The sequence below is a fragment of the Pituophis catenifer genome, unplaced genomic scaffold (assembly GCF_029215685.1).
Source record: "Pituophis catenifer annectens isolate HBS135680 unplaced genomic scaffold, rPitCat1.0.hap2 SCAF_6, whole genome shotgun sequence".
In the NCBI taxonomy this organism is placed as follows: Eukaryota; Metazoa; Chordata; class Lepidosauria; order Squamata; family Colubridae; genus Pituophis; species Pituophis catenifer.
Window position 1 is genome coordinate 74,286,127 of NW_027256886.1, and position 21,360 is coordinate 74,307,486.

A 21,360-nucleotide genomic window follows, 5' to 3' on the forward strand; every position below is an offset into this window, starting at 1 on the left:
GATTGCCAATTTGCACTCAAGTGCACTTTAAAATGTATAACCCTTTCCAAGCAATATAATGGAGCCACACATTTTAAATATAGATAATCGTCAACTTACAACCGTTCATTTAATGACTGCTTGAAGTTACAAAGACACTGGTCCTCACATTTACCGTATTTTTCAGAGTATAAGACGCACCTTTTTCCCTCCTAAAAGGAGGTGAAAATTTGGGTGCGTCTTATACACCAAATGTAGCCTCGCCCACCCATTGGCCTCCACCCTTTGGTGTCTGCCTCCCAGCAATTTACGTCCTTGCAACAAGCAGCAAGAAGAAACAGCCCATTTCAGCTTCAGCACAGCCTAATTAGCACAAGTTGATTGTCGGTTGGATTGGCCTCCCGACTCTCACCTGTTTCAGGCTGCAGGGATTGCCATTGCCTATTGCTGCGTGAGCCTCTGCTGCTTGCTGCAAGGAGGTAAATTGCTGGGAGCAGATTTTTTTTTTTCTTGTGCTAATCAAGCTATGCTGAAAACGAAAATGAAAGTAAAGCAGGCTGTTTGCTGCTTGCTGCAATGAGGCAAAATTGCCGGGAGGCAGAGGCAGATTTCTTTTTCTTGTTTTCCTCACCAAAAAAGGTAGGTGCGTCTTATAGTCTAGAGCGTCTTATACTCCAAAAAATACAGTACATTGTTTGCAGCATCCCCACAGTCAAATGATCAAAATTCAGGCACCTGGAAACCAGAATGTATTTATGAGAGTTGCACCGTTCTGAGGTCATGTGATCACCATTTGCAACCTTTCTAGCCGGCTTCTGACAAGCGAAGTCAATAGAGGAAGCTGGATTTGCTTAAAGACCACGATTCACTTAACAACCGCAGTGATTTGCTTACAATCACAGCAAACAAGGTTGTAAAATCAGGCACAACTCACCTAACAACTGTCTTGCTTAGCACTGGAAATTCTCATCATCGTTGTGGTTGTAAGTCGAGGATTAGCTGTACAACCTATATCCATATTCATTTCATACTGTTCCCAATGCAAATCATGATACGTACCGTACAGTTAAAGTGAATCTAGAAATCTGGATTCACCAAGCTGGCATTCAACCTAAGATAAATGAGAATACCCTGTTTGCATAAATTCTTCAAGCCAAGCAGTTCCCAATACTTCTATTTATTTGTCATTATTTGTTTTTCTTTTTATGACCCTGTAATCCTTTTTATGACCCTGTAATCCCTTGCTTTGGAGTGGGATCAAGATGACTGAATGGAGCTGAGCATTTACTGGCTAGATTCCCTTCCTGACGCCTATGCGGAGTTCACAGCACATATTTTTCTTTGTGCCCTGATAGAGAAAATTTGTTGCTGCCTAGGATTGAACTCTGCACCTTCCGAGTGAGAAGCGAGCGTCTTCACTTCTAAGGCCACCATGCCGCTCATTTATTTTTCATAATTACGACAAACAATTACTTTGGTTATTCTACTTCAGCTAATGAAGTTAGATTTGACAAAGAACCCATACTTCACTGGGTCCTCTAAATTGGGCTGAAATAGGACAGAGGAAAGAAAGTAAATATTCCAAAAAACCCTCAAGATTTCGAAAAATCGCAGTGTTCGTTAAGAGAGCATAAGGGGACCAAGGAGAAAAACAGCATCAGTCATTATTTAATCATATCTGAAGCTGAATTTTTAACTACATTCATACATAATTCTAAATTCAAAAGGTCGTGAAACAAACCACAGGAGCCTGATTTATGCAATACGATCAAAAAAACCAAGATCCTTTATATCAGTGTTTCTCAACGTTGGCCATTTTAAGATGTCTGAACTTTTAACTCCCAGCTAGGCTGGCTGAGGAATTCTGGGTGTTGAAGTCCAAACCTCTTAAAAGTGGCTAAGATTGAGAAACGCTCCTTTTATATTGTATGAAACAAATGGGCATTTCCATTTGACAGACAAACGGCCTGTTTTATACATCTCTGATGATAGAACTTTTTTTTTTTTAAAGCTCAATAAACCAAGCAAAGAAGAAATTGGACAGTATTTAAAATGGTGATTAGTTAAATATACAGCGGCCAGAGAAAGATATTAAATGCACCAGTGCGTAAGATAAAGCACTCTCTGTTATTATTTATTTACATAGCACCATAACAAAGAGGAAGAAAGATTGTTCCCCCACGAATTAACCTAAATTTCGATTAATGTGGTACCTAGGTACTCCACTGCTTTGAAACTCATCGAATTCGGTACTCAAACGCATTTTGACGTAAAATCTTTATCCCGGTACTCAACACACAATTTGTCAGTGTCACTTGCCTTGTGACTCATTATATTATTCCTTATGTTAAACCTGTTTGGTACTCATCATTTTTGCTATTCATCTCACCTCCCAGAACAAATTAAGGATGAATACCAAGGTACCACTGTATTCAGGAAGACAATGGGAAGCAAAGGGTAAAAAGCACAGGCTGCATATTAGAATGAGATAATAGAAAAGCGAGCTTTTACAAAGGATTTGAAGGATGGAATATTCTAAAAGAGAATTCCAGGCATAATGGAAAAATGCAGGACATAAGCAGGGTGCTTGACCAAGATAGACATAGACACCGTCAGGGATTACAGGTAATCCTTGATTTATGACTGTTCATTTAGCAACCGTTCAAAGTTACAACAAACCTGAAAAAAATGACTTGCAATCAATTTTGTATTTACAACCATTGCCGCATTTTGTGATCAAAATTCAGGTGCTTGGCCATAAACTCAACCAAGGAAGCTGGATTCACTTAACAACTGTGTGATTCAGTTAATGACCATAGTGGTTCACTTAACCATGGCAAAAAAGGTTGCAAAGTTAATAAAGGAGAATATTTGTAGGTTGAAATGAGGGGTCCTTGGGGCTCTCTGAGCTTGCTTTTTTTCTTGCAGATGTTTCATTGCCCATTACCCAAACTAGAACACAAACAAACTCACAGCACATGGACCTCTCTGGTTGTAAAATTGAGCCGCAGTGGCGCAGTGGTTAGAGTGCAGTACTATAGGCTACTTCTGCTGATCACCGGCTGCCAGCAGTTTGGCAGATAGAATCTCACCAGGCTCAAGGTTGACTCAGCCTTCCATCCTTCCCAGGTGGGTAAAATGAGGACCCAGATTGTTGGCGGCAATAGGCCGACTCTGTAAACCGCTTAGAGAAGGCTACAAAGCACTATGAAGCGGTATATCAGTCTAAGTGCTATTGCTATTGTGTGCAACTCACTTAATGACATCTTGCTTAGTGATATTTAAATCCAATTTTGGTTGTAAATTGAGGACCACCTGTAATGGCAGATTAGGGCAGGAAGACTAAGTGAGGGTTGTTAAAATCAAACTAAATGCCTAGCCAAGAAAGCTACAAGATGAGCCGTGGTGGCGCAGTGGTTAGAGTGTAGTACTACAGGCTACTTCTGCTGACTGCCGACTCCCTGCAATTTGTCAGTTTGAATCTCACCAGTCTCAAGGTTGACTCGGCCTTCCATCCTTCCGAGGTTGGTAAAATGAGGACCCAGATTGTTGGGGGCAATAGGCTGACTCTGTAAACAGCTCAGAGAGGGCTGTAAAAGCACTGTAAAGCGATATACAAGTCAAAGTGCTATTGCTACTGAAACAAACGAAACTCTCTCTTTTATTTGTACAACCTTGTTATCTCTCAATTCGGGGTCAATTCCATAAACTGAGCTGATTACAACAGCAATAGAAGCACTTCAACCCAGTATAGTGCAATCAGGACATACTGTATTTTATTATTTGTTAAATTTATATGTCGCCTATCTTGCAAGCAGGGCTATTCTAGATGGCTTACAACAATAAAAACAGAAAAATGAAAAGAAGTGCAAACGTAACAGTAAGCAAAGTAATGGAACAATGGAATAAAGAATGAGAAAGTAAACATACGATACAGCGATATGAAAATAAAAGATGAATAGGTAGAGAAACAGAGAGCAAGCAGTGAGGTGGGGTTTTCTAACAATTTAACAGACACCTCCAGTGTGGAACTCCTTCCAGCCAGATCTTCACAGTCTTAGGGAAGAATAAGAGGGTGGAGGTAGATGTCACTTGGAAGGGTAAGATATTCCAAAGGTGCTACAGCAGAGAAGGCTCTTCTAGATCCCGATATTTGGAGTTCTTTGACCAACAGGATCCAAGTAGGTCCTCTCTGCCAGTATAAGTGAGACAAGGCTTGTCCTAGCGGGATGAAACAGTTCAATAGATAGCCTGGACCTAAGATATATGAAGCCGATATTTTTCTATTCTTCATTCGGTGAAAATTCTCATAGTTTGCTCAGTGGCATCTCCACAGGTTCTCTTTGGAGTCTCCAGACAACCTGAATTCTTCCTCCTACTCTGTCTAGTTCTTGAAAGCCATGCAGATTTCCGTGATGGATATATTCCAAAATGGCTGACTGCAGGACCGTAATGGGAATGCTAAAGTTTAGGTGAGGGTAGGTCACACCGATGTTGTTATCCCTTGTGTTGCTGGCAACGATTCCTGCGAATGGAACACAGAGGATGAAAAGAATGGAATTCAATATCCCGACATACACACAGAGGCAAAAATGCAACATTAAAGGAAACGAGATTGAGGAGAGGCTTTAGGGAGATTTACACTGTTAAAATGAATCATTCAAAGAGCTGGATAATTTGTAGGAGCTAACGTGAGAAATTGTTTGTGCTAGAGCAAGGGTGTCAAACACAAGACCCGAGGGCCGAATCCAGCCTATGATGTGGGCGGATCCGGCCCATAAATCCGTCCTGGAAAATGTAAGGGGCCGGCCTGCGTGGCTTCGGCCCGGTCTACCCAGTGCGAAGAGGAAACATCGGGCCAGAGTGGCTTCGGCCCGGTCTACCCAGTGCGAAGAGGAAACATCGGGCCAGAGTGGCTTCGGCCCGGTCTACCCAGTGCGAAGAGGAAACATCGGGCCAGAGTGGCTTCAGCCCAGTCTGCCCAGTGCAAAGAGGAAACATCGGGCCAGAGTGGCTTCGGCCCGGTCTGCCCAGTGCGAAGAGGAAACATCGGGCCAGAGTGGCTTCGGCCCGGTCTACCCAATGTGAAGAGGAAACTGGGCCAGAGTGGCTTCGGCCTGGTCTACCCAATGCAAAGAGGAAACATCGGGCCAGAGTGGCTTCGGCCCGGTCTACCCAGTGTGAAGAGGAAACCGGGACAGAGTGGCTTCGGCCCGGTCTACCCAATGCAAAGAGGAAACATTGGGCCAGAGTGGCTTCGGCCTGGTCTACCCAATGCAAAGAGGAAACATCGGGCCAGAGTGGCTTCGGCCCGGTCTACCCAGTGTGAAGAGAAAACCGGGACAGAGTGGCTTCGGCCCGGTCTACCCAATGCAAAGAGGAAACATTGGGCCAGAGTGGCTTCGGCCTGGTCTACCCAGTGCAAAGAGGAAACATCGGGCCAGCAGTTTGCAGAGTAGCATCAAGCTGGCCATGCCCACCCAGTTTGCCATCAAGCTGGCCAGCCCCCCAAAGTCAACCCTGATGCAGCCCTCAATGAAATTGAGTTTGACACCCCTGTGCTAGAGGCATCTGGTTGCGTCTGCTGAGAATTGTAGTTCAGTGACGTGTAAAGGACAGCAACCTCGCCTTTCGTAAACTGAAAGCTAGAAACTTATTTCCTTTAAGCTTGATATCCTCAGGAAGTGAGATCAAGGAGAAAGAAAGTGTAATCATGATACACCACGGATTTTTCTTTATATTACTGCTCTGGATGTTCCTATTTTGGGTTAAGAGTTGAGAATTTGGTTGGTTGCAAATCCATTTCTTTATCTATCCACCTTACCTAGAAGTTTCCCACTGTGGGTGCCAAAGAGGGCGCCTCCACTTGAGCCACCATGAACCGCACTGGTTGCCTGGAGCATCACTGGCTTATCTTCCACGGTGATCACAGCCGAGAGGATTCCCGATGTGACGGATGGTCCACAGGCCTGACCGAAGACACCAAAGCTCACAATACTCACATCTTCTCCTGATTGAAGAACACACAAACCAGACAACAGTCATCAAGAACCTTCTCATCATGTTCTGGATGCCGCCGCTATATTGTTGCAGTGTAAAATATATTTTACTCTTTGTCATTTTTTGTGGGTACCTTAACTCAAAAACTCATTAAGAGAAAGGCAGATAAAATAGACAATACCCAATTGTTTTTTGTGTTTTTTTTAAAAAAGCATCCTTGCAAATAAAAAGCTAATTTGGGACTAAACATTTGTTGTTATCTGTCTATGGAGATTCTCAGTCATCCAGGTCATGGTTGCCTCAAAGGTGCTTGAAGGTGCTCAGAGCTGAAGAAGCTTCTTGGATGAGAAGCAAAACGTCCTCAAAGAAAAACCAGAAAGTTCAGTTGCCTCTTGAAAAAAAGCACATTTTACAGCCTTTTTTTGCAGTAGTCATTAAGTGAATCACTGCAGTCATTAAACGAGACATCATTTGACAGAATAACAAAACAACAGAGCTGGAGGGGACATTGAAGGTCTTCTAGTCCAACCCGCTGCCAATCAGGAGACCCTATACCAATGATGGCTAACCTTTTTACTATCACATGCCAAAAGTGAGGGGAGCAGGGGGGGTCGGCCGCACGCGTGCCCACCCATAATTCTATGTGCCCCGCTCCCCACGTATGTGTGCGTGACCCTCCCCCTCCACGTTTTCCCCGCTTTTGGCATGTGATGGCACGGTGGGCCTGGTAGGCCCATTTTTGGCCCTCCCCAGGCTCCAGAGCCTTTCTAGGAGCCTGGGGAGGGCAAAAACTGCCTTCTGCATCCCCTCCCAGAGGCCCTCCGGAGGCCGGAAAGGGCCTGTTTGCCAACTTCCAATGGGCCCAGAAGGCCCAAAAATCAGCTGATTGGCGTGCGCATGTGCAGCAGAGCTGAGCTCGCATGCCCACTGATATGGCTCTGTGTGCCACCTGTGGCACACGTGCCATAGGTTTGCCATCACGGATCTATACCATTTCAAACAAGTGACTGTCCAGTCTCTTCTACTGGTTAATTGTTCTCATTGTTAGGAACTTTCTCCTTAGTTCTAGATCAGGGGTCTGCAACCAGCGGCTCTGGAGCCACATGTGGCTCTTTCATCCCTCTGCTGCTGCTCCCTGTCGCTCAAAACATGCATCACAGCCGCCAATGTGCAACACCTGCCGGCATGCGATTTATTGAGCTTTTCGACCCATCTTTTTTTTTTCAGAGTTCAAAATGTTTTTGTTGCATGCAGAAATAAAAATTTTGTTTTCTCTGTAGCCGTTCATTGGGTACATAAATGCAACACACTATAGGTTTTTTTTAATACATAGCATAAAGGTAAAAAACGATATATGTCAAAAGATTTGGCTCCCGGTGTTTTCTTTTCTGTGAGAAATGGGTCCAAATTGAGTGTTTAAGGTTGCCGACCCCTGTTCTAGATGAAATTTCCTAATTAACTAGCTAACTACCATATTTTGCGGAGTATAAGATGCACCTTTTTTCTCCCTAAAGGTGGGGGGAAATTTAGGTGCTTCTTATAGACGGAATACGGCGATTTTGGCCTCCCGAACCCTCCACGTGTCACATTTTTACCCTCCCGGGCCCCCAGAAGCACTCTGCCGTGCTCCATACAGCCTGTTTTTGCCAAAAACGGGCCCGCTTTCATAAAAAACGGACCATTTTGGGGCTCCCAAGCCCTCCGCGCATCACGTTTTTGCCCTCCCCAGTAGCCCTCTGTACGCCAAAAATGGGCCCATTTCTGGCAAAAACGGGCCATGCGGAACACTGCAGAGTGCTTCTGGGGGCCTGGAGGGTGAAAACGTAATGCGCAAAGGGCTTGATAGTCCAAAAACGGGCCCACTTTTGGCAAAAACAGGTTGTGCAGAGTGCTTCTGGGGGCCGGGGAGGGTGAAAACGCAATGCATGGAGGCAAAAAACTAATTTTTTCTTGTTTTCCTCCTGTAAATTTAGGTGCGTATTATAGTCCAAAAAATATGGTATCGTGTTTCCCTAAAAATAAGACCCTGTCTTATTTTTTTTTGAACCCCGAAATAAGCACTTGGCCTTATTTTTAGGGAGGTCTTATTATTTTGGGGTGCGTGGAGTAAGATGGGGCTCCTCTTGCCATCTTACCTGATTTCCAGCTCTGCATTTAAATATTTTCGGGGAGGGTTTATTTTCGGGGGGAGGCTTATTTTAGCACATGTGCTCAAAAGCCCAATTAATATCAGGGGATGTCTTATTTTGGGGGAAACAGGGTAACTAACTCGCTCACTCACTGTGATTTGCAACTTCCCTGCCAGCTTGCCCATTGATTTGGCTTCTCAGAAGCCAGTTGGAAGATTGTAACTGGTGATCACATGACCTTGGAATTTTGCAACTATTCTAAATATATGCCTGTTGCTTAGTAGCTGAGTCATAATCATGTAACTACAGAGTCACTGTGATGGTCATAAGTGCGAGGACTAGTCATAAATCCCTTTTTTCATTAGACACCTCTTTCACTTGCTCATAGAGATCTCCATAAATAGCTGTGCTGTGAAAAGCATGGCAGCTGTAAACCACTTAAAGCATAAACTCTAAGTATGAAGTAATTAGTGTGTGTGCAAAACACTTATTTCATAAGAGCTCTTTCGAATGCTTTAGAAGTATTTCAAGCTCCAAACAATTCTGTTGCAAGCTCCAAATATTTCCAAAATGATTAAAATAACCTGCTCCAAAGGAGAAGAATGGATTCATCTTGGAAAAAACTGCTTTACACATATAGCATATACACATATATGCTTTACACATACAGAGTGGGTGAAATTCAGGCTTAATAGCAGTAACTTGGCGTCTTAGTGGATAACCAATTAAATATGAGCCAGCAGTGTGTGGCGGCGGCCAAAAAAGCCAATGCAATCCTAAACTGCATTAACAGACAGATACAATCAAGATCAAATGAGGTACTAATACCACTCTGTAAAGCCTTAGTAAGACCACACCTAGAATACTGCATCCAGTTTTGGTCAGCACACTATAAAAAAAAAATGTTGAGACTCTAGAAAGAGTGCAGAGAAGAGCAACCAGGATGATTAGGGGACTGGAGGCTAAAACATACGAAGAACGGTTGCAGGAACTGAAAATGGCTAGTCTAGTCAAGAGAAGGACCAAGGGAGACATGATAGCAGTGTTCCAATATTTGAGGGGCTGCCACAGAGAGGAAAGGGTCAAGCTATTTTCCAAAGCAACTGAAGGCCAGATAGATGAAAACTGAACCAGGAGAGATTCAACCTGGAAATAAGGAGAAATTATGAGAGCAATCAACCAATGGAACAGCTTGTCTTCAGAAGTTATGGGAGCTTCATCACTGGAAGCTTTCAAGAAGTGATGAGACTGCCATCTGTCAAAAATGGTGTAGGGTCTGTTTGGGCGGGAGGGTTGGAATAGATGACCTAAAAGGTCCCTTCCCACTCTGTTAATCTGTAATCTGCTTCACTCAAAGGAATTGTTTGGAACTCAATTTCAGGTCAAATTTAATTTAAAATATATTTGCCTATCTCTTCAAAGATTATTTCAATATGTAAGGTTTACACTTTCCCATTAAATTTGATACATTATTTATCAATGCCAGCTTCAAAATTAATTGTTTACTAGTCCAATGTTAAGTAATGGGTATCAATATTTAATACAACAATATTTGAGGTGCTGCCACAAAGAAGGGGGGAGGGGGAAACCTATTCTCCAAATCACCTGAAGGCAGAACAAGAAGCAATGGATGGAAACTAATCAAGGAGAGAAGCATCCTAGAACTAAGGAGAAATTTCCTGTCAGCGGGAACAGATTGGACAGACATTTCTCTGGAATTGTATAGGGTTTCCAGCTTAAGCAGGGGGTTGGACTAGAAGACCTCCAGGGTCCCTTCCAACTTTCTTATTTTGTTCCTCTTCTTTACAGCCCTATGTAGACAAAATAACAAAAAAGAGACACCAATCTGGATGCATTATTCTGTTCTCACCTGGATGAAAAGCTGATGCTAGAGGAAGCTCTGGCAATGTGGATAAACCTTCTTCCAACTCCACCAATGCAATATCATATGGAGAAGTGTCCTTTGTTGCAAACACTACCTTTCCTTTCACTACAGAACCCCTAGGAGAAAAAAAAAAAAAAAGAAATCAATATTTCTGGTGGTGAATAATAATGAAATCTGTTTGTTAAGCAAATTAAATATCCAGACAACATGATGCTTATTAAGCACTAAGAAATGTAATTAATAGAAAATTAATAATATTTATTTTTTTAAAAAGGCAAATCTAAGATCAAAGAATGAGGATCTCGCCCACGTTACTCTTAATGGGCTTTTCTGCATTACAGTAATTTCTCCATTGCATTTTCTAACACATTTCCAGAGAAGGAGATGATACAAAGACGAACAAGAGAGCAAGGCCTGAAGAGCCATATTGAAAAGAAACAAATGGCTGATGCTGAAAATTTTTCCTTTTTTTCTCCCAGGCCATTAATTAATTCTGTTTTAGGGAGCATTGTGGGGGGGAGGAGAATGGAAGGAGTCAGGGGGATCAGTATAAATGACTTTAAGTTCAGGTTTGCATAAATACTTACCCATCCCAGAAAAAACAAAATCTGTGCTTTTTTCCCCTCCATGTTCCCTATTACATCACAATCAGTTATTAGTATTTACACTGCAGTTCTTATTATTACCCTATTACCCAACATGGACTGATTTAATGGTTACACATGTTGGTTAAAGAGCACTGCAATGCATTTCCTCATTGAAAAAAGACACAAACCACAACTTAAATTCAAACATAACTACCAAGAATTTTAGTCTGGAATGGATTTTCACTTTCATGTGTCTGTTTTCTTTTCTATAAGTAGGGCTCTCTGAATTTATGATTCAATGCATAAAATGGGAACTGCAGTATATTAACAATAGGAATAGGAATAGCACTTAAGACTTATATACCGCTTCACAGTGCTTTACAGCACTCTCTAAGCGGTTTACAGAATCAGCATATTGCCCCTAACAATCTGCGTCCTCATTTTATCAACCTCGGAAGGATGGAAGGCTGAGTCAACTTTGAGCCTGGCAAGATTTAAACTGCCAAATTGCAGGCAGCCAGCAGTCAGCAGAAATAGCCTGCAGTACTGCATTCTAACCACTGCGCCACCACGTCTCAAGTTACACAACTTATCAGTTCTTCTAAAACAGTCTCCTCCAACCTGACTCCCTTTGGATATGGTGGGATCCAAAGCCACTGTAATTCCACACAAATCGCTGCTTCTCCAAGAACTCGTATTTGACCAGAATCCAAAATCGAACTGACAATACAGTTCTTGCAAGCAAATTAGCACAAACAGAATAATAAACGTAACTCGGATTCCCCATCCATCCATCCATCCCCAGTGCAGTGCAATGATTAAATTGCTGGACTAAGAATCAGCAGACCGCAACAAAAGACCGAATTCTAGCCCTATCCTAAGAAAAGAAGTCAGCTAAGTGACTGTAAGCCAATCATTCTCCCTCCACCCTGATTGGGAAGTTGAAAAACATCCACCATCATGCAATGGATCAACATGGGAAATATAGGTAGTCCCTTGCTTAATAACCATTTGTGAATTGATTCAAACTGATGCACACTGCAGAGCTGTGGGTGACAACCAGAGATGGTATTCAGCTGGTTCGGAAAAAAATGGTAGTGGCGACCTGCAGGTGAAGTGAAGCGAGTGTGCACGCACGCTCACATTTTCGGTGTGCGGCAAACCGGTGATAAAATTATGTGAAACCCACCTCCGTTTACAACAGGCACTGTTCTGCTATTATCAAGTCTGTCCATCTGGTAAGGACATCTTAGGAAGTCCTGTGAAGAGACGTTCTTCTCTCTGAAGTGGCAAGGTAACCTTCATCTCTGTGGAGGGACTTAGTTTGGAATTTCTTACCTGCAAAGGTCCATAAAGTTCCCTTTCTCTTCACTTTAAGAAACTTTTTTTTAGAAAAAAATAAAAACATTTTTAGAAAGTCTTCAAAGTTTTATTTCATTGGTCCTTCAAACCTTGGTAAATTTTTACTGGTGTCCATGTATGGAGAGGGTTGATTTATTATTACTGTTCTTTTTATCATTTTAATTTATTATTCTCTTCTTGTATTTACATTCTTAGAACCCACCCAGAATCTTTAAAGTTGCTCTTAGATTCACCTAAATCTTTAAAGTTGGCTTTCGTAGGTTTTATGTGTATTTCTCTTTAGCCAGGTTCTGGCTTGGTTTACGTAGGTAGAACCTTACTAAAGAAAAATACACACACACACACACACACATATATGTATGTATGTATGTATGTATATATATATGTATGTATGTATGTATTTTTATATATGTGTATAGTTAATATTTCGGGTTTCTTCCCGTGTAATTGTGGATATATCCCTAAAAGGGTAGAAGTGATGTTTCGACAGAATCCCATACATATCTATATGTATATATATATATATATATATATATATAAATATAAAAATACATACATACATATATATATATATATATATATATATATATATATATATATATATATAGAGAGAGAGAGAGAGAGAGAGAGAGAGAGAGAGAGAGAGAGGGAGAGAGAGAGAGAGAGAGAGAAAGGGGGGGAGGGAAGGAGGGAGAGAGAGAGAGAATATACACACACCAAATTTTTCGGAGTATAAGACGCACTTTCCCGCCCCCCCCAAAAGAAGCTGAAAATTTGGGTGCATCTTATACTCCGAATGTAGCTTTTTCGAAGCTTTTTTCCAGCCCTAACGAGGTGCTAGCGAGTGAAGCGATCTTCCGCGCCTTGCCTGCTTTTCTCATTGCTTCTCTCTCCAAAGATCACTTGTATTTTAGAAGCTGTTTTTTTATCCCCAAGCAGGGGATAAAAACCAGCAAACTAACGACCAGACTAAGGACGCTAGCCAGATGAATACCTGGTAAGCAGATTTTTTTCCCCTATTTTACTCCCCCAAAACTAAGTTGCGTCCTATACTCAGGTGCGTCTTATACTCTGAAAAATACGGTAGATAAAAAAACTGCAGGCGAGGCTGAAACTCCTTCAGTCTGGAAATGAGACTATGCATGCTCACATCCTCAAGACTGCCACACCTATACTCTTCCAAACTTCACCCACGCTGCTCAGATCAGCATGTTCAGGTTGCATCAGAGACACCCAGGAGAACAAAGAAACACATAAGCAAATATTAAAATTCAGACTCACCTGTTAGGACTGGTTAGAAACCTGATACGGACTTTTGATGCCCCTCCGACCACATGCCGACAGGTTAACAGCAGCCTTGAATTAATCATCACCCCGGACCCCCAGGTCGACCCATATTCTACCAGAACCACAGCATCCAACAGGTGCCTGTCCAGTCCATTTTTGTGTACCATCATAGCATGCGACCTGGTCACATGTTCCACGGGGAGCAACCAAGGAGACCCAGAAAGGACCCCCGCCACACTCTCCAGAATGGAGTCAATGGCACAAACCAGAGTCAAGCCAACCCACTCGGTGGATTTCCAGCAAAGTGGAGCTACAATGATTCCGACCAGATGAGGACCCATTCCTGACACGACAAAGACGCCCCCACCTTCGGTGCCAGGCAAGCAACGCGCGTCAATCAAGAGGAGGGCATTGTTTGCTCCTGCCAGGTTGCTGACTATCCCTTTACTAAGAGTATTCATGAATATCTCCGGGCACAATGAGCCGAAAGGTGAGCCACAGGTGAAGACGGTATCACCCTTCCTGAGGGATCCGGCTGGAACGCAGCTCGCCCAACTTGCCCCATAGGAATCATTCTCCAGGATCCTCAGCAGAGCAAACCAATGCAGGCAAGGCAAGTCCTGCTCCAAAGAGTTGACCTCTTGCTCAAAGTCATTCCCTCCAAAATGCCACAGATCCGAAGCCCTGAAGATTTTGGAGAAGGCCTCCTGGAACTGGGGACAGGCGGCTACCATCAGCAGCTCAGCATCGCAGTTCTTCCAACCGTGGGGAGATCCACGCCGATTCGAAAGCGGATTAAACTTTAGCACGGGGTTATTTCCCCCCAGATCTCCAGCCAGGCAATCCCGGTCCGCTTTGCTGCTGCTGCTGCACCCACCACTTGCCTTAAGCACCTGGATCTGGAGGCCCGGGAAGAAGCGATCGGAGAGCAGGACTTTGCCCTGCGACCAATCGGGATGCTCGGATTCCAGAAGGAAAGGGGAAAAGAGGATCCCGGGGCAAAGAACGAGGCCCGGGGGATCTGGACTCAAGAGGACGCCGCTGCCGCTGCAAGATCCGCTGGTGACCCGGGAGTGAGACACCGAGATCACGCAGCCAGCTCGGGCTGCGGTCGATCCCAGCGTTTCGGACATAGGGACAAAATAAAAGTCGCCAGCGGAATCTCTCTCGGCTGATCGTCCGGCCAGAGGGCGAAAGGGGAAGCCCGAATTCTGCAAAAACGCTGGGAGAGTTTAATTGCAAAGAAAGCCCGTCGCTTCCAGGGTCGCCCATTCAGTGCTGCATGGCTCCTTCCTGCCCCTTTCCGAGAACCGGGAAGATCGGAGCCCCCACTGCCCGACGGAGCTCCGCTGCAAGTCCCGGGACTCGCCGGACCAGCCGAAACAAACCACCGAAACGGAGAGGAAGAAGCATCGGGCAAAGCCGGAATAAACAAAGAAAGTGGGAGGGGGTGGAGAGCTAAGCTCGCTCCCATTGGCCGATCGGTCGATTGCAGCGCTTACGATTGGTGGAGGAGACTTGGGCAAGGAACGTCCTCTCCCATTGGCTGCTTTTAGAGCTTTGGTTTGGGGAGCTTCTTTGATTAACTCTCGCCTTGAAGAGCTGCGACCCTGCCTAACTCAAACTTTGGCTTGAAAGGGATCTTTCTTTGGATCGAGCGCCGGAGTCATTCGGCATCAATATTACAGTGATAAAGCCCAGACTGGGATTGAAAAAAAAAGTTCTGAGTGCTGCATAAATTCTTTGCCTTTGATGATCTTCGGGATTCCTTATTTAACTGGGGGGGGGGGGGGGGAGGAAGCAAAGAAGAAAGCCATTTAACAGATTAACAGAGATGGAAGGGACCTTGTAGGTCATCTACTCCAATCCCCCCACTCTCCGCCCAAACAGGAGATCTTACACCATTTCTGACAGATGGCAGTCCAATCTCTTCTTGAAAGCTTCCAGTGATAAAGCTCCCACAACTTTTGAAGGCAACTTCTGTTCCATAGGTGAAGAACAGAGAATCCAATATTAGGATACATTAATAGCATTTCTAAAATGGGGGATGTAATTGTTCTTATTTATTCTGAATCCCTCAGAATAAGGGACACCACATATACTGTGTCTCGTTTGTGTGGGGAAGTGTTTAATGTGCTAGATTGCAACAGGATGACCCAGATTCTAATCCCAATTCAACCAAGGAAACTCACTGGCGTGAGTTCACGCTCTGGAGTTTCTGAGCTTGGCTGTTTTCTTGCAGATGTTTTATTACCCAACTAGATAACATCTTCAATATAATCTGGTTGGGTAATGAAACACCTGGAAGAAAACAACCAAGCTCAGAAACCACCAAGGACTCCACAGTTCAATCATGAGTTACAAATATTCTCCTCTGTTGCACATCCACTCACTCTCAACCCAACCTACCTTACATGATTCTTGTTGGGAACAAAATGGGAGGAGAACTATGTATGACACCATGAATGTGAAAGCTAGGCAGGGATTTGGTTGCGATACTATACCTGACATCTTGCACGTTGTAATCCTTTCCCTGTGGGCGCCATTGCACACAGTTTAACAAATACACAAATGACTATGTTATGAGTGCAAGCAAACACGGTCAAATAAAGGCTTCGACGCCGATTATGAAACTGAGGTTTAGCAAGAGCAACAGAGATTAGGCCTCATTAAGGTATTTGAAAGAGTGTCTTATGGAAAAGGTGGCCTCTTTTCAACTTTCTTACATCTTGAGGTTGCCCGAAAGCAAGACAACCCACTGTTGCATGTTTGAGAAAGCTTGCTAATGTGCTAAGAGCTGTCTGATTGTGAAACCAACACACTAGGAAGGGAATGGTCCCTACTTTGCTATTGGCAAAGGACACAGAGAGATCTATTGGGGACGCTTAGAGCTGGATTCTTGCAAGGAGTGGACATTGGACTGTTTGCTCCTTTCCACCTCTTAACAGTTACTAATTTTGTTGGCTTGTAGGTCTGGTTGGCAATCCATGTTCTTTTAAGAAAAACAAGAATTTTCCAGTGTTGTTTTGGGAAAACTCCAAATCAATGTAGTCTGTCAATCCATTAAACAAGTATATATTTCTGAATTCCAACAATGACATGAAAAGCAAGCATAATTAACCAAGTATGTGTTATTTATTCTAGTTGTTTCATTTCCTGCTGCTTATTTCCATTTTGTTCTGGAAATATGAGAGGAAAACATCTGTCCTGCCATAACTGTCACACACCTCCATCTTTTAGAAGCTAAAAAACCCCCCAAGTTGTTAAGTTTCCCGGCAGGGGAACCGTTTTAATGTAGTTACAGGTAGTCCTCAACTTACAACCACAATTGAGCCAGTGGTGGATTTCAAAATTTTTTACTACTGGTTCTGTGGGTGTGGCTTGGTAGACGTGGCATGGCTTGGTGGGCGTGGCAGGGGAAGGATACTGTAAAATCTCCATTCCCATCTCACTCTGGGGGAAGGATACTGCAAAATCCCCATTTCCTCCCAATCAGCTGGGACTTGGGAGGCAGAAAATAGATGGGGGTGGGACCAGTCAGAATTTTTACTACCAGTTCTCCGAACTACTCAAAATTTCTGCTACCGGTTCTCCAGAACTGGTCAGAACCTGCTGAAACCCACCTCTGAATTGAGCCCAACATTTATGTGAGAAATTTATTAAGTGAGCTTTGCCCCATTTTATGACTTTCCTTGCCACATTTGTTAAATGAATCACAGCCGTTGTTAAATTAGTAACACCATTAAGTGAATCTGGCTTCCCCATTCACTTTGCTTTTCAGAAGGTCGCAAAAGGGGATCACATGACCCCTGGACACTACGACTGTCATAAATATGAGTCAGTTGCCAATCGTCCAAATTTTCATCACGTGCCCTTTGGGGATGCTACAATGGCCATAAGTGTGAAAAATGGTCATAGTGAGGTTTTTCAGTGCCGTTGTAACTTTAAACAGTCACTAAATGAACTGTTGTAAGTCAAGGACTACCTGTACCAGTGGTGGGTTCCTCTCGGTTCCACCGAGCCGGTACCGGTGACGATATGACGTCATCGAACTGGTTCTGCTCCCCCGCCCCCCCACAGCATTATTCTTACCTTTTATTTGGCCCCACCCCAAATCTATTGCTGTCTCCTGAGTCCCAGCTGATCGGCTAGAGGGAAAAAAACTGTTTATACTCTTGCCATGGGGCTTCAAAGGGCTGCCCTACAGCTGATCAGTGTTAAAAGAAAACAAATGAGTAGACCGGTGCCTACAAAAATAAATGGGTAGACCAGTGCCTGCAAAAATAAATGAGTAGACTGATGCCTGCAAAAATAAATGGGTAGGCCAGTACCTCCAAAGACAAATGAGTAGACCGGTACAGCTATGCAAGCAGTTAAATGCCTGGTAGACCAATACCTCTGCTAATTCCTAAAGAATTGTCACATGACCATCAAGCCACACCCATAAAATAAGCCACGCCCACAGAACCGGTAGTAAAAAATTTAGAGCCCACCCCTGACCTGTACATGTAGAGTGGCCCATTCTATGTGTTCTGGAGGTCTACAATATTCTTTCTTAAAGTGACATAATCCCAAGCATAATATTAGGTGTGTGGCAATTTGGTTTTTTGTTCCAATTAAAAAGTATCTTTTTTTCACAGTAGTTACAGCCTGTGCTTTCTTTATGTGGAGCGAGCATGGGAAATGCTTGAACCTGCTCCCACTGACTCTAAAATAAAGGCACATTCTGTGCTAGTTCTTGGGTAAAATGAACCATAATATCCTTTTAATCGATGTACATCTGGCCCTAAAGAGTTCTGACCCAATTTAGCATTTTCATGATCAGGTAGTGGCACTGGATAACCTTGAGTGATCTAGATTGAAAAGTAAAAAACGAACAAAATAAAAAAATACTGGAAGGCAAGGACAAACTATTCCTGGATTGCTGTCAAGACTTGTCTGTGAATCAAGCTTACTTTCAAAGCATCTTTACTTTTTTTTTTTTAGCTTAAAGAGTACTGCATGTATTTTTTTTTTTTGAAAGAAAGTTCAAAAACCAGAACAGCCTTGAAATGTATTATTTTATTATTATTTTATTATTCATATTTCTATGCCTCCCACTCTCCGAGGATTCTGGGTGGCTTACACCAAAGACAGTATACTAAATAGTATATTGCCCCCAACAATCTGGGTCCTCATTTTACCCACCTCGGAAGGATGGAAGGCTGAGTCAACCTTGAGCCGGTGAGATTTGATCCGCTGATCTGCTGAACTAGCAATCAGCTGAAGTAGCTGCAGTACTGCAGTCTAACCACTGTGCCATCTCGGCTCTTATATGTGCTGGCTTTGTGTCTGTTCTAAGGACAATCAATCAAGGAAGGGCTAAACTGCAGGGGTGTCAAACTGGTGGCCCGCGGGCCAAACCCACCCCAACTCCATGAGCAGAAAAAATGTCATAAAACATCATGTGATGGCAATATGTTGTGGCGAGTTTGACACCCGTGGGCTAAAGGGAAGCTTTACATTAGAGCAAGTTGACAGATCTGGAAGCCATCTTTTACATTTGGGCCTTCAGGCCTGCCACATATTCTTCTGTGGGAAAATGGGAAGGGGGGATTGCATAGAGTATGGATGATATGTAGTATGTAGTCAGAATAACACTCCTTTCTCAGAGAGTCAAGGACACTTTGCCCTGGCAGCTGGAGTCGGATGACTGGGAGGTGTCTCCAGTTTGGACAGTGGATGATTGGACCATATGATGGACATGAGGGTGCTGGACAGGGACTTGAACTTTCACTTGGGTGGGGAAAACCTAGAAACTTTCAGATTTGGGTTTTCCCAGTTGTGCCAATATGACATCTTCAATAAAAAGGAACTTTGAGGAACCTCAAGCCTTGGAGTTTTCTTTCGTTGGGGGTGTTACTTGGAATCCTAACACAAGTGTGTAGGAGGAGTAGCAAGACCTGGAGGGCAGAGTCAAAACAGGAATCAGCCTAGAGTCACTATGTAGCCACAAATGAACTAAGTCCAACCCCTCATGAATTCTGTTGAACCTTATTTAGTGCTAAAATAGCGCCAACCGTTGAGTAAATTCCACTGCTTAGGCATGAGTAGTAATAAATCAGTTTCATTAAAACTTCAGGTGCTGTCCAGGTTTTTAGTGCCTGACAAGGTTTAATAATCAACTGTTGGGTCTGAGTCCCATAATTTCCATCCTATCTCTTTGTGCATCGAGTGAGATAATTGGTGGCATAGCTAAATCCTACTTCCCTTCAAATACTCACTATCCATATAGTAATCAAGTAACCAGAAATGTAAAATTTTGAATACTTTGGGGGTTTTGTTGTTGGGAAGGACTAGGCCTATAGAAACCCTGCTCATCTCTTGTTAAAAGGCACTCCACATTCTCTGATGGCAACATTCACCTCGACTGGTTTTGTCCCCTTTGAAAAATTGTGTCCAAATAAGAGCTATGCATGGAGTGTGCCAGCTGAAGTGCCCATAACACCTCTAGACAAGATGGTCAGCACACGAATCTAATAAATAAATAAATAACTTGGGCTCTTGCACCTTCAGGGAGGACCTGGAATACTTCCATGCCTTGTAAAGACCAATTTAGGTGACCTGAAATTATCCATTGTTTCCACAAAAAAAAAAAAGGGGGGGGGAGGGGTAGATCTAGAATCCCTATTGCACAACCAAACTTAGCAACACGGGTTAAATCTTTAATTCTTGAGACCTTGGCTCTGTGCCTGGAACTACTATTGTACTTTTGAAGCCAGAGAATGGAGACATTCCCTTCATTACATTGCAATGGGGGATGGAGAGCCATCCTTTAGCCGTTTCTTGACCAGGAAGGATTGTCCTTCCTATTTGAACATATGAAAGTATGTCTTTGCTTGAAGAGGAGTAAAGCCCTTTTCTATTGAAAAACACCTTTTCCTCTTCTTCATTGTTCTATCTAGTTTCTCCTGTCCTTCCTCTCTCTTTCCTACACTTTTGTTTTCATCCACAGCATTTATTAAAATGCTCTAAATTGTGCCCACAGATGCCAAACGCTAAGAATACAAGAGGAAATTAAACTCACATTTTAAAGACTTCTGGGTACCAGCCAGACCACAGAACATCTTTTCTGTTGCCACAACCGGCCAAAATCCACCACTGGGGATTGAGTTTTCAGATTTTTTTGTTCCATCTTTCCCAAACCTTTCTTGGAAGTTGCTCTCACAGATCAGCTGCGAAAGGGGTTTTAAAATAGAGAGGGAAATCTACAAGTCACTAACTGAACCTGCCCATATGAATGGAAGCCCTGGCTCCCAACTCTTTTAAGAATTTGGGCCAAATTTATATAGATTTTAATTGTTTTTAATATTTGTGTTTCATGTTTTTAATTCTGGCTGTGCACCGCCCTGAGTCTTCAGGGAGAAGGGCGGTATATAAATTGAAAATAAATTAAATTAAAATTAAATTGAATAGGCAGCATTCCTGATGGGTGGGTTCAGATGACTTGCATAAAACAGGTACAACTGATTCTCATTTGCTGAAGCGCAATACTCAGGCTAGGGGTCTTACAGCAAAAATGGAGAGTATAAGAACATTATTTTCATATATATTTTTACAATCTTTTATGCCGTCAGAAATTTATTAAACTATAGCATCTAGCAGTTATTTTTTAACTTAACAAGCATCCTTATTTTCTACTTCCTCTTGTAGTTCTTCCATAACAGCAAACTTCTCACTATGATCCTCAATGTGTTGAGTTACTAGAAGCTGTATTTTTTTTCTTAATTACTTAATTTACTTATGGATAAAGATATCAAATGATTCACTCCCAATTTGACATTGGTCAAGAGTATCTTTGTGGCCCAGGACATGGGATACCTTCTACATCGTCTGCCTCTGGATTGTGTTAGGGCCAGATTCAACCCAAGTATATGTATATATATATATTTTTTTAAAAAAACTTTATTAAAATGTTTTGGATACAGACAAACCGTCTCTGCAAACATGTTCATTTCCAGAAATTGGAAGTTAAAACATTTTGCTAACAGAATGATGTTTACTCTATTTTCCAATCTGTAACCCAGTTCCTAAGGAATATATTAAACTTTATATCCAGACATTGCAAGGAGACTTGTCCAAAGACAGAACA

At 42.9% G+C, this 21,360-nt stretch overlaps 1 protein-coding gene across 2 annotated transcripts; it reads right to left on the reverse strand.

The window, feature by feature from the left end:
- Positions 1-1,768: 1,768 nt before the first annotated feature.
- On the reverse strand, positions 1,769-14,611 carry TYSND1 (trypsin like peroxisomal matrix peptidase 1). 2 transcript variants are annotated; one of them, XM_070945090.1, is made up of 4 exons: positions 13,224-14,611; positions 9,979-10,109; positions 5,804-5,989; positions 1,769-4,504 (listed from the first exon to the last, which is right to left on the reverse strand). In XM_070945090.1, exons 1-4 carry the CDS (start codon positions 14,360-14,362, stop codon positions 4,287-4,289), a joined length of 1,674 nt encoding a protein of 557 aa, XP_070801191.1. In that variant the 5' UTR covers positions 14,363-14,611; the 3' UTR covers positions 1,769-4,286. The 2 variants fall into 2 exon arrangements, with proteins under 2 accessions (XP_070801191.1, XP_070801192.1); XM_070945091.1 differs by lacking the exons at positions 1,769-4,504; positions 5,804-5,989 and adding an exon at positions 6,243-6,339.
- Positions 14,612-21,360: the final 6,749 nt, after the last annotated feature.

Coding starts and splice junctions, on each gene's coding strand:
- TYSND1 (XM_070945090.1), bottom strand. CDS start 14,362: ATGTCCGAAACGCTGGGATCGACCGCAGCCCGAGCTGGCTGCGTGATC. Junction 10,110..13,223: donor TTTCTAACCAGTCCTAACAG/GTGAGTCTGAAT, acceptor TTTTTCTCCTAG/GGGTTCTGTAGTGAAAGGAA. Junction 5,990..9,978: donor AGCATCAGCTTTTCATCCAG/GTGAGAACAGAA, acceptor TTCTTCAATCAG/GAGAAGATGTGAGTATTGTG.